The 12517-nt window shown below is 38.7% G+C and overlaps 1 protein-coding gene across 1 annotated transcript in view; it reads left to right on the top strand.

The window, feature by feature from the left end:
- The window catches only part of LOC106522314 (vasoactive intestinal polypeptide receptor 2), a gene marked incomplete in the record, with an annotated part of 31525 nt that overhangs the window by 9396 nt on the left and 9612 nt on the right, over positions 1–12517 (top strand). Inside the window, 2 exon segments of the mRNA XM_014015288.1 lie at positions 2946–3043; positions 12165–12262. Of these exon segments, the coding sequence (XP_013870742.1) occupies positions 2946–3043; positions 12165–12262 (196 nt within the window).

The following is a 12517-nucleotide window of genomic DNA, read 5'->3' as shown; positions in this document are numbered from 1 at the left end:
ACACACACACACACACACACACACACACACACACACACACACACACACACACACACACACACACAAACACAGCAAAAAAAAGAGAGCAACCTGGAATTTTAATTTTATGATCAAATGACATCTCTGACTGCATTCTGTGTTAAAATAATAAAAACTGAATAAATATTCATACTTTGTCTAAATTTTAGTTACTGTTGGATAGATTTTTTAAAAACCATTTTAAATAGCTATTTATATTTACCGCAAACAGTTTTTTGTAGTAAAATTTGATTTCTAAGCCAATTTAGTGTTTAAAGTAGCAACTTTACAAAATAACTCAGCTGATCAACTTTAGCCAACATAAAAGATGCTCTGACTCTGTCAGTTTTACAGATGTTGAGCTAAAGTAAAGAACATTTGTACGTCACTGCGCTGACAAATGTTGGCAGTAAAACCCCAAAAATGAAGGCTGATTATATCCCAGGATTCATTGCGTTGTCTGCAAACCACACAGGAAAACAAAGACAGTGGAGCAGAGTAAATCCTCACAGACTGAATAGTTTGTTTTTAAATGTATGTTTAGCAGCTTAGGGCTGCGCCACATGGCAGGATAATTGTGCTGAATTGTCCCTGGGTGTGAGTGAGAATTCTTCTGACAATCTTAAAGAAGTCCAGATTATCATGATGGCTCTAAAGATAATCATAGCAGATATTCCTGCTGTGGGTGGTGAGTTAAGAGTGATCTAGTCGGCTCGGAAGGACGTCGGGAACGCTCCGACCTCAAATCAGGGATATTCAACATGTTTGATTTTTTGGCCTGATATCACAGTGTGTGTAGTAGTGTTCACCTGAGCTCACAGCCTGTGAATGAGATGTGTAGCCAATCAGAAAGTGACGTGACGTAAACATGGAGGGGATTCCAAAATACAGAAGACAAAAAAAGCTGTCATAACTCACCAGAAAGTCTGCTGGATGTTAAAAGTCCTATGGAATTGTTTTTCCTCTGGTAAAAATACTCCACAAACTATCAACATTGTTTCTTCCTTGTTGCAAACGTTTATTTACTCTGAACTCACGTCTCTGGAGGTCACGTGAGATTTTTCCTCTGACATCTGAATTCTCGTGAGATTTCAGGAAGTCTCGCGTGATTTAATATCTGACATCTGAATGTTCATGAATGAAATATTTTTTTGTGTGTGTGGTGAGTTGTCTCTTGCTGTGTGACTGTACACCACACACTGTAGGACCAAACCTGTTATATCCATGAGTTTAAATCCTCACGTGTGGAGTCTCTCAGTGTTTGTTTTAAAATCTTGCAGTGTGACGCAACCTTTAGATGATGAAATTTAAGCTGCAATGAGATGTTAAATAAAATGTATCAACAAAGCACTGATTCTAGAGCTAAACCCAAATTATTCATATTTTTTATTTATTTATGTGTAATTTATTTTTAAATAATAGTAAATTGTGTGACATTATATGGTGAAAGACGATTGAAGGCATGTGGTATAGAACTTAACACCATAACAGGACAAACACGTGGTCACACAAACGTACGCCATCTGAAGACTAGACCGCCTCATTTCGCAGCTGCTTCACTGCGTAGGGTGGGACCTACGTGGGCTGCAACACAACCACACTGAGCCATTTCCAAGATTTGACCAAAATGTCAACATTTCTCCTCATAAGATGCTCTCAGCTGAAAACTCGTAGAAATGGTGGGTGATAAGCATTCCTTCCAGGTATTCTTTCCTTTTATTAATCATTAAATTTGGCTCAATTTGTTTCCTCCATGAAGTAGAAATCAGTAAAAATTTTTCCTCCCCTCACAGTAATATAACTAATAGAGTTTAGATGTATGTATTTGCAAGATTTTGAGTATTTTTGTCCCTTGGAGCCACCGTACACAGCTGTGTTGATGTGAACAAAGTGTCAGCCAGCATTGTGAACAAATCAAGTGTATTTACAAYGATGTGGTTACAAGTGGCTGTCTGCTGCCAGCAGCTGAGGACCTCCAGCGTGGATTTTCTGTCCCCTGTGACATTTTGTTTACACAGATTACAGCTCAGGAGGTTTGTTTTTTTTTCTCTTCAGCCTCTCAGACAGAAAGGAAATAAAGGCAAAGTGACCCAGAGTTCAGACTGCAGTTTGGATGCAGCTGCTTCAGTGACTCTCTTGTAAAACAAACTATAAATATTTCTATTAAAACTCTTTTTTCTTTAAGTTAATGCAGATCCAGTAACTCCGCTGCGAGAGTTTTAACGACCGGACGCGTTGAAAATGTTGTGCAAGTTCTCCAACTTGGAGGTTCCAACAAGCCCCTGAATCAAGTTTTCTATGTAAACTGGAATGCAGAGTTTGAAAACTCAAAGAAGGAGCGTTAYGGTAAATAAAATAGTTTGTGTGTCTTTATGCTCCAACATGCAACACGTTTACTGAGATCTGTGRTGGTCCAACCCGACTTGAAGCTGATTCTGACTGAAGGGAAAAACAAAATGTAGGAGACTGGTAAAAAGAGGACCAGCTGCTGAACTCAGACAGACCAATAACGGAGCAATCATTTGTTGTGTGTGTCTCTGAGTCTTTATCTTTTTGTCAAAATAAAAACCTACAACCAACTTCTGCTTCCTGAGCAGGAATGTGAAAAATTTAAATACTTCCTGTTAATTTCTGAGAACTGTTTTCTGCCATATTTGCGAAAAATAAATAATAGATCAGCAAATCCATTTTCTTGTTGTTTGTGCAGGCGTGTGGGAGAGGGACAGCCCGCTGCTCTGGATCCCATCAGCTTTTTAGCTATTGTGTTTGTTCATTTTACTCTGATCTTAGTAATTGTTCAGGCTTTCTGAGGGTGTGGTGGATAAAACAATTAACTCTGACAACATTCACTCTGCAGCTTGAAAACTAAGAGTGTGAAGCCTGTTTGCTGTAGTGAAGGAAAAGCACTTAATGCGTGTTTGTTTCAGGCAACCTGAGCAGGAAGTGCACAGAGGAAGGCTGGTCCTCCATCTACCCYGACATCAGAACGGCCTGCTACTCCGACATCACAGACGAACCCTCAGAGGTGAGTTTATCCTCTTTTATTTACCGTTATTTAACCAGGCAAGTCCCGKTGAGATCTCAGATCTCTTTTTCAAGGGAGGCCTGGGCCTGAAGGCAACSTATTGTACATGTTTTTGTGTTTCCTCCGCAATCGGTTCACATTCCCTGTGTGCTCGTGGCTGCAGGTGGGATCCTCTGATGCTGTAAACTCCTCATTCGTTGCTGTTTGTGAAAAACTTTTGTTTTTGTTTTTTATATCTGGTATCTGCTGTTTACTTTTACCAGAAGCAACTGTGGTTTTGTCTGATCGTTGTTGCGGTTGTTTGGTTTCACACGTATTGTCAAACTGCTGAGCAAAGTGAAGCTCTGTGCACATCTCAMGTCTCATCTGACCACGTAGAGTCAGGAGACTGTTCACGTCGCAAACAAAAGARCAGCACTTCCTCCAAMCAAATGCAAGAGACGCTGACATTTKGACACCTTTGTGGAAAYGARCCAMAAAGGTGCAGATTCAGAGTAAAAGGTTCGATCTGTTCAGCTGAAGTCAGATCTCAGTTTAAAAAGTGCAGCAGCTCAGAGACCGACCGCAGACACAGATTATGTGGTAACGCTTTCTTCTACGGTACCTTTATTGCCATGTAATTACAAGGTAATAAAAATGTAATTAARTGGTCATTACTACCTTATTACATGTAATTACATGGTAACTGGGGTACAAAAGAATAACTAMTGTTAGTAAAACTACCTTTATTGGGTAACTACAATCAAATTACTCTTCAATAGTAACTCAACACTCTGTTTACAACCAAAAGAATGCAATTAAATTTTGGGGTTAGGTGTTGATTGCAATAAAATATAACTTTAAAACTGTCCAAATTATCTACTACTTATGTAGGTGTTACATAGTGAATTGTAATACATTACCAGGTAAGTGCTACATTACTGCAGACAATTAATTACATATAAAATTGTACCCTAATTACCCCAAAATTACATGGTAATAATGTAGTAATTACATTTAATTACCATTTTTATTACTTTGTAATTACATGRCAATAAGGGTACYGTAAAAGAAAGCRTTACCGATTATGCTGCTGTGGTTTTATTACCMACTACAGTTTGTGAAACTTTGGATTTGTTTTTTTCTCTGCTTCCTTCAGGTGTTACAGTTTGTAGAGCCTCTTAGCAAGAAGGTTGTCAGATCAAATCCTGGCCTCTGACCTTTCAGGGTGGMGTTTTCATGTTTCTTCTTTGCCTAAGTGGGTTTTATCTAGGTTGTCTAATTTCCTGCCACAGTTAGGTTCCTAACTTTATGCTGTCCCTCGTGTGAGTGAGACTGGGAATGTGTTTTTTGTGGTACTGTGATGGACGTACTGCCCAGAGTGTACCCCGCCTGTCGCCCAGTGACTGCTGGACATGAGGCACCAGACACAAGCAAAAGAAAAATGTGTAACAATAAAAAATGGATATATATGACCCATCATTTCAAAATGAGGATTTAGTCAAATTTGGTCACAATTACCWAATTACATTTYCAGATTCCTGGCTTTAAAAGCTACACTTTAATACCTGGATCATTCTGATATCATCAGTTTATCCAGTGAGATTACCTACTTTGTCTTGTTGGTTATGATAATATACTGAATTACTGTTTGGTCTGAATCCTAATTTTATCTAAATTTATTGCGTAATTTTGATGTCAATATAAAGAGTAAACCTTAAATAGTATGAGATTTCCATTTGGAAAGAAACAAAAACATTACTAGCTCACAGGGAAAAATTCTAAATTTAAAAGCGTTTTTCCTCAAAATCAGGTGTTTTTACTGTTACTGCTAAAAAAATGCTTCAAATTTTTTTTAGGATTATATTTCAGACAGTTCATTCAAATGATACATTGATAAGACATTAAGTTCAAGTTCAGTTTATTTACATAGCGCCAAGTCACAACATACGTTGTCTCAGGACACTGTACATAAAAAGAACAATGTAAAGAAGAAAGCAGCAGATTGTGTTGAATCACTTCATCACAGTCTCCCATCCTGAGCAAACGGTGGAGAGGAAAAACTCCCTGCTACTCAGGAAGAAACCTCCAGCAGAACCAGGCTCAGGACAGGCGGCCATCTGCCTCGACTGGCTGGTTGAGGGACAGGAAAGAGACACAGGTAAAACTGATTATTAATTCATTATTTTTTGACAAATTGCAATTTTTGCACACGTTGAAATCTAAACCCTATCTGCCTATTTCTCTACATTCCACTAGTGTGGTTAACGTGGGGCAGACATTTTTAACTGTTTTTTAATCTGTGCAAAATGACAAATTTATCGAGGCTGAAATGATTCAAGACAGAAAACAATTTCAATTGTTTTTAGTTTATAAAATATTTCAGGACCCAAGTTAGACAACCTGAAGGATCTGCTGTTAGCCTGGACTTGTGTAGTCCACAACCCAACAGGTCAGCAGATTATTAGCTAGGTAGTTMGGCGTTTGGAACGTTGTGGCGAGACGTCGGCTTAAAGTCCAAGCCCCTCCAGCTGAGTTGTGGGGTTCAGCTCCCGGTCGAGGCTCACTCCGCTCCCTAATCTGACGTGGTCTGTTTCCATATCTGCCTCTGCAGCAGATGAAAGTAGACCTTGTTGAAAGGCCTGATTCTGCGGAGGATTATGAAGCTGAGTGACACCGCTGCATATCTGATCCTTTTAGTCTTCTCAGCGTTTTCTCTGCTTGTCTGCAGCCCTGTCTGCCGGAGTCTCCAGCTGCGGTTTGGTTTGTGTTTGTGCAGACGTATGTGAGTCTGTAGGTGTGYGTTTTGACCCTGAAGCATCCTTTTCTGATGCTACAGAGCTTATCTTCCTGTCTTCCGACCTTCCCAAGTTATTACTTGCTGCATTCCAGGACCTTTTTTTTGTTTCAAACAAGCGAGTGATGTTCAGGTTCAAGGGAAAAACGTGTGATGGGTCAGCCAATAAAAAGCGAACCAATACGTTCTTTGAATTTTCTTCATGTTGTTGGGAAAGTAGGAGAATTTTACACTGTGAAGTAGGAAGATAACTCATTTATGTCCTGACAATAAGTTAACCAAAACACTAAACAGATTCCACCATGTCGTTATTTGGTAAACAAGAACGAAGCCAAAATGAGAAAGTTTTGTGCCCACTTTCATAGCTTCAACAGGCTTTAGTATCAACCGTGTCCTGCTGATCAAACGTGTTGATGAACTCGTCACCAGTCTGATCAACTCTATGTGGTTTTGAGTTTTCTGCTCTGGAGCGTACAAGAATGTGAAACCACCTGTTTGACAGCTACTAGGTGGCTAAGTCATCATTTCTTATATTTTCTGCATGCTAAGTCTAAACAGATCCAACACTTTCTCACACCCAAAATGTGCACATACTGTATATTAGTTTTTTCAAACAAAAATGCTGTTTTAATTTGGACGAGAGGTGCAAACACAAACTGTTTTTTTTTTCAGAGCATCTAAATGTATGCAGAGTTAGGTTAACAGTTTTGTCCTGGTTGAGTAACATTCAAGTAACAAATAATAAATGACAGAACGTAAGAAATAAAAAAGCTTTTTGATCAGACATTTGTTTTTTGTGTTACTCAGACTGTAGAAAACTGTTTAGCCTGGACTTTTTCCACTGGAGAATATAATCTGCTGTTGTGAGTAAATCTGGCTGCAGAGGATCTGAGAGGAAACAGAAGGAAAATTAAACCACAGTGAATAAAATGCCCCACAGTGAGTGTGTCGGTCAGTTGCATTTTGAGAAAACAGATGATAACTAATGAAAACTTCATCTAGCTAAACATACATTTTCATTTGTTGCATGATGTGTGGCACATTGTATTGAAAATAATAACTATTAAAGGGGAGTGGGGTATTATGCAAAATCAACTCTTTTTTTTAGCTTTATATCATGTTATAAAGTCATTCCTCATCAAAAACATACCCAGAGTGTTGCTTCGATTCATTCGTGCATGTTTGAGAAATCCTTGAATCTCCCGTGGAGCTGCCTAAACACTTGCTGCTACAAAGCTCCGCCTATTGTTCATAACTCCTCCCTGGAGCTCAGTCCCCAGCTGAACACCCGCCCCACAGACCACCCCACATCGCTCCACAAGACTAGCAATATGCCTCTTAAAAATGRTGGATAATCGTGATTTCATTGCAAAACATAGCTTCATTATAATCTAGTTTCTTTGTCAAAAGTAGCTTAACATTGACATATATGTATGAGAGGATGACTGCGAGGTATATTATTAAGAAATGTCTTGTAAGAGCCTCTGTGCTCACTCTGGTTCTTYAGAAAATGTTCCAAATTCAACGTGGGATTATTTGAACAACAGTATCCTGAGCTGTTGTTTTCCAAAAATGATATTATACAGTGTTGCTTCTTTCTTTTTACAACAACATACAACGCTCCTGCAAAAGGTTGTAAAGAACAYGAAGCACTGTTATGTAGACATGCTGAAGTGGGAGTGTCAGAARTGGCAGGAGGTTCTTAAAGAGACAGAGTCCAATTTCAAGGCACTTAGATGATGCAAAGTTTAATTTATTTTTGATATACACAACAATTGAAGGTAACATCCGATTGTGCTATGTGGAACTGAACTATGTGCCTGGAAAATACCCCCCCCCCCTTTTAAGAGCAAAATAATAATAAAAGAGAAAGCCAAATAAGCAAATACAAAACAACAAACAGTTTTTTTTTTTTTTTTTTGGGTGGAGGAAAAGCTACGAAAAAGTAAAATCTTACATAAGTTGTACAGAATTTTAATTTAATAAAAAWATCAACTTAGCATGGAGAAATGCTTTATATTAGAATGTCATGGCTGTTTTGGTCAWACTTTAAAAAAATAATTTTGCATGATTTTCCGCAATCTGTTAGTGCTTGGAGTATATGTTGGGGATTAGTCTCAGCTACCAACACATCAATTCCTAAATCTGCAAAAAATGATGGTGAAAGTCGTTTTGTCTTTGATAAATATCCAACTATTAATACAAGCTGTAGTGGCCACCTCAAATTAGTCATTCATAAATATACATCAGATAATTGCTTTGTGTGCGTTTTATTAAAATGATAGGGAGTGATCTTTTAAGAAAATGAAATATGAACTAAAACTCGGAATAAAAACCATGATATTTTCAGGGTAATTTGACCTGATTGAGTTTACGGTGGAAATATTTGGACCACCCATGAAGAGTTTGTTTTTGGTCACTTCTGTGAAGACGGGGGGCTCTGAAGGACCTTAAAAGGCACTCTGTGGTGTCAGGTGCTCGGTCAGCAGATCCTTTAATTCCTGTCAGTTGGGAACAGAGTCTTTGTGCTGCAGAAACCAACACAGTCTGACCCTGTCATCTGGTGTTAACGGTTGTTAACGTGGTGAAGTCTCTCTGATCTTCATCCTCTCCTAATTCCACATGTCATCAACAAGAACTCGTTACTTCTCTAAAATAACAAGAGCGTGGCACAGAAAACTGTTGCACAATAAACTTTTGCTTCTTTGTTTCATTAAACTGCACATCGTGTCCACAGACCACAGTAAGCAACATGACTGGGAGGAAAAGTCAGATTGGTTTTAGCTGCTTTGTGTCTGATTGTTCACATCTTTGAAGCTGTCTAAAACGGGACTTTTCAGTCAACTAAAAATGCTACAAAYGCAACATTGAAAAAGTTGAGACATTGTATAAAAAAATAAAAACTAAGTACAATTATTTGCACGTTTTATTCAGAAGAGAATGGTTGAAGCTAAGAAACTTAAAAGAATAGGCTAATTTTGAATTTTRTGGCAACAACACATTTTAACAGYGTTCAGAAAAATACATTAAAAATTGAGGAGACCAGTTGCTGAAGYTTTTGCATTTCCACTGTGCTTCAGTTCATTTTAAATGAGTTTTGAAAGATGGCGGCATTTTTGAAAGTTATTCTCATATGGCGTCTTCTTTGCATGTTAKAGCTTTAACCCGTATTTGTGGACGTTATGTTGAACTATGTTTACAGACAGCTGATCAGYGATGTCCATAACAGAATCAGACCCTGAAACCTGAAGATCACAGACGTCAAACACTGACCTTCAGCCTTGACCTTTGAACTCTGAAATTTCTGCAGATTTTTGACACGTTTTGATTTACTCTTTTTCACTTATTTTCTTGTGAATATGGCATCTTATCTCTTTGTCATTATGAGATCAGGAGTCATTTTTTTCTTTCTTTGGTGAATGCAATGCTCCTCCATAGAGATGTATTGCTGCCATCAATTTTTTACTTTTATCCAGAGAAACATATGTTTGCTCTTTGCAGGATGCTTATCCTTGCTGTCGATTGGTGGGCCTTCTTCAGTTGATTACAGAAAAACAAACACACACACMGACCTTTATCGCCTGTCCTCTGCCTTTCAAAGATGTGCTATAAAAAGAAAGACAGAGGCAGAGACTGGAATATAATGGATGTAGTGACAATGGACATGTGAGTCTCCAAATGGAAATATTTAAAGARAAAAGGACAAATGTCTTCTAATGATGGTTAAACACAGCAGCTGTGTAAGCACCACTTCTTTGTCCTCACACTCTGCAGAAAATGTGTCTTTTGTGACAACTATAAATGGTAGAAAACGAGTACAGATGAGAAAACTGCACATACTTCAAACATTCAACCATTGAACGATTATCATGTCTTTACAGCAAGCCTCTGTTTCAGTTAAATATTGAGGTTAAGCAAGCAGCTGTTATGGTTACAGATGTTATGTCTTATGTCAGCGAGTGTTCTCCGAGGTATAGAAGTCTGTTTTCTCAAGTGTTGTTCAAGTCACTGTGTGACTATGTACTACATACTGAGTGTGTACTTCCACTTCATTGTGAGATGGTGTGTCATTTGTTGGGAATGTTGTTTACTTGTGATGAGAGAGCGATGAACGCCAGACTCGAAGGCACACACACTCTTAGAGGGCAGCACCGATACAGCTGCTGTGGACAGTTAGAGGACAGTTCAACTGGATTTATATTTCTGCATGAGCTTTTATCTATGAACATTTCATACAAAATGAGAACCTGTAGAACACAGCACCGGAACTAATTTCTTCCCGCTGGGGTCTTTACATTTTTTTATATCCTTGTACAGATTCTTGCTTCCCTTAATTCTACCAGATGTTTTTATAATAGAGATGGAGACAGTAGAGGCTGTTTGGCATTTGCAAATTTCTCATGAAGAAACGCTTCCAACAAATCAACATAGGGAACGTATCCCAACGCTGCYGAGTCATTTAATTAAAAGCCACACAGCCTTTGTGTACTCACTCTCAGCCAGTACATCCACAGAGACCTGTCTGTGTCTTCAGGCTATCTCCTCCTCTYCACAAGGTCTTCACCATTAAACTATAAGTTTATAAGTCTTTATAAGATGGTTGTATTTTCTTACAGCCTCGGCCAGCTGCTCCACAGTGAAATGAGTGCAGTGTAGCTCACCTGCTTTTCTGCATAAAAAACAAAGTTTTGACCAATCACAACAGTTTACACAAAGGTCTTACCAGAACTTGCATAAAAACAGGCTCTTGGAGCTCATGCAAGAATAATTGAATTTGTATTTTTTAATTAAAAACMTTTTGCTTCCCATCAGAGGACATTTGTCATTTCAAAATTGGACAGTGTAGAGTTCCAAGACTGCTCGACTCTCACCGCCCACCGGGACATGAACTTTCCGTCATTAATATTCTACACCATCGTGTCCCCACAAACACAGAAGAGAGGCGTAAGGAATAGAAACACAATTAAAAAACATGTCGATTTTCGTCAGGTCGGTAAGAAAATCCACAAAACAAGCCACAGAACAGTACGGGGAGGAAAACTAAAACATTGTCATCCCTGTGTTGCTGGAGCATCTGAGAAACTCAGAGGGATTTAAACACAAATTGTGGTGCATTTCAAAGTTAACGGGGCTCTCAGGCAGAGGCTGGTCCATCCTGAGGACAAGAGATCCAAACACAAACAGAGCGGTGTGTGATGTCTGCCTCGGGTTCAGTGCAGTGAGGAGTGTTCTGACCTCCACAGACACAAGGCTCAACACAGGAGAGTCTGACTCTCAGCTACTACCACACCCAATGTTAGATTGACATCTCTGAAACTGGCTAAGTCACCATTTTGGAATTTTATAATGTCACTTTGCAGTGATCATCCATCTTTAATTGGGTTGAATMMAAAAATYAGTCTGTTATAAATGTACACTGAGTGATTAAGTTCTTGAGTGAGTATTTAAATTGGTTGGATGGTTTTTATCACAGGAGCATTATGGTTGCCCTCAAAGGACCAGTTGTAATTAATTATTGTTTYGTGTTTAACTTTGACTAAACAGGAAACATCACGTTCCTCGTCTCATTGCTCCGGCTGAACACCACTAACAAACAATAACTGAGCTCTACTTGGTATATCCTGCATAGAAACAGTGTTTTAACACGTTTTTTTTAAACACTGAAAAGTACTATGTGTATGACTGACTGAATGTGAAACAAATAATACAGTAACACTACAGTCAATGCTGGTTTTAAAGCAATTTATTTTAAGATAATAATAGAGGGCTATTCAACTTGCTCAGGGGGCCAGAGTTCCCTAAAGCCAGCAAGAGGCAGGACAGGTGATATCGTTCATCTTTTAAATGGGTTTCTTTTCTTGCACTGAATCATAAATTTAAAGTTTAGAATTGGTATGAAACCTATTTTAAAATTAAATTACGGTAAGTTAAACCAGTTTTTTTCTTGTTGTTGTTAGGGTACATTTGGTCTGTGGCTCTTGAGTTTGACAAATGTGGTTAATAAGATATTTTTCAAACAGAGACAAATAAACACTGTTACAGGTGAAAAAATAAAACATTACCTGCCATTTGGCAGCGGGTGATAGCTTCTACATATAGCAGCACATCTGTCTGCTCTCAGAAACAATCACTGGGTAAATTAAAATGCAATCTTTGCATGATCCTTGCTGGAGGCCACAGTTTAAATCCAATAACACATTTTTCACTGGGAGATCTGAAACACGATGTCGCCTGCGGAGGTCAGCCCAGCTGCGCCTCATATTTTCTGATCAGATTTGATGGAAGCTCTTATTGTTTCTATTCAAGGAAGCAGAAGTCGTTATTTTGTTTATGTTCTGTGTGCAGCTGGTCTTCTACAAAGTGGTGCACATTTTATCCACTCTGGGCCACAGTCTGTCGCTCATCACCCTGCTCAGCAGCACCGTGGTCATCTGCTCCTTCAGGTAAACACACACACATTTACACACATATACACTCATGTTCACGAGTCACAAACACTCACGTGAAAGATAAAACCTTTGCTTTGAGTTTTTACCACCATATGTAAGAACTATTTTGGTTGGGAAGTGTCCCGTTTGGATAAAGGGGTGAAGGAGGGGCTTGTGGAGTTACAATAAGGAGGAATTCAGACCAAAGCATTGCAGTTCCACTTTATATGGACCCTAACCGAAGGATTTAAATGTAAAAAAAAAAAAAAA

The sequence above is a fragment of the Austrofundulus limnaeus genome, unplaced genomic scaffold (assembly GCF_001266775.1).
Source record: "Austrofundulus limnaeus strain Quisiro unplaced genomic scaffold, Austrofundulus_limnaeus-1.0 Scaffold126, whole genome shotgun sequence".
Lineage (NCBI taxonomy): Eukaryota > Metazoa > Chordata > Actinopteri > Cyprinodontiformes > Rivulidae > Austrofundulus > Austrofundulus limnaeus.
Note: the sequence above shows the minus strand (reverse complement) of the source record. Positions and strands in the feature narration are given on the sequence as shown.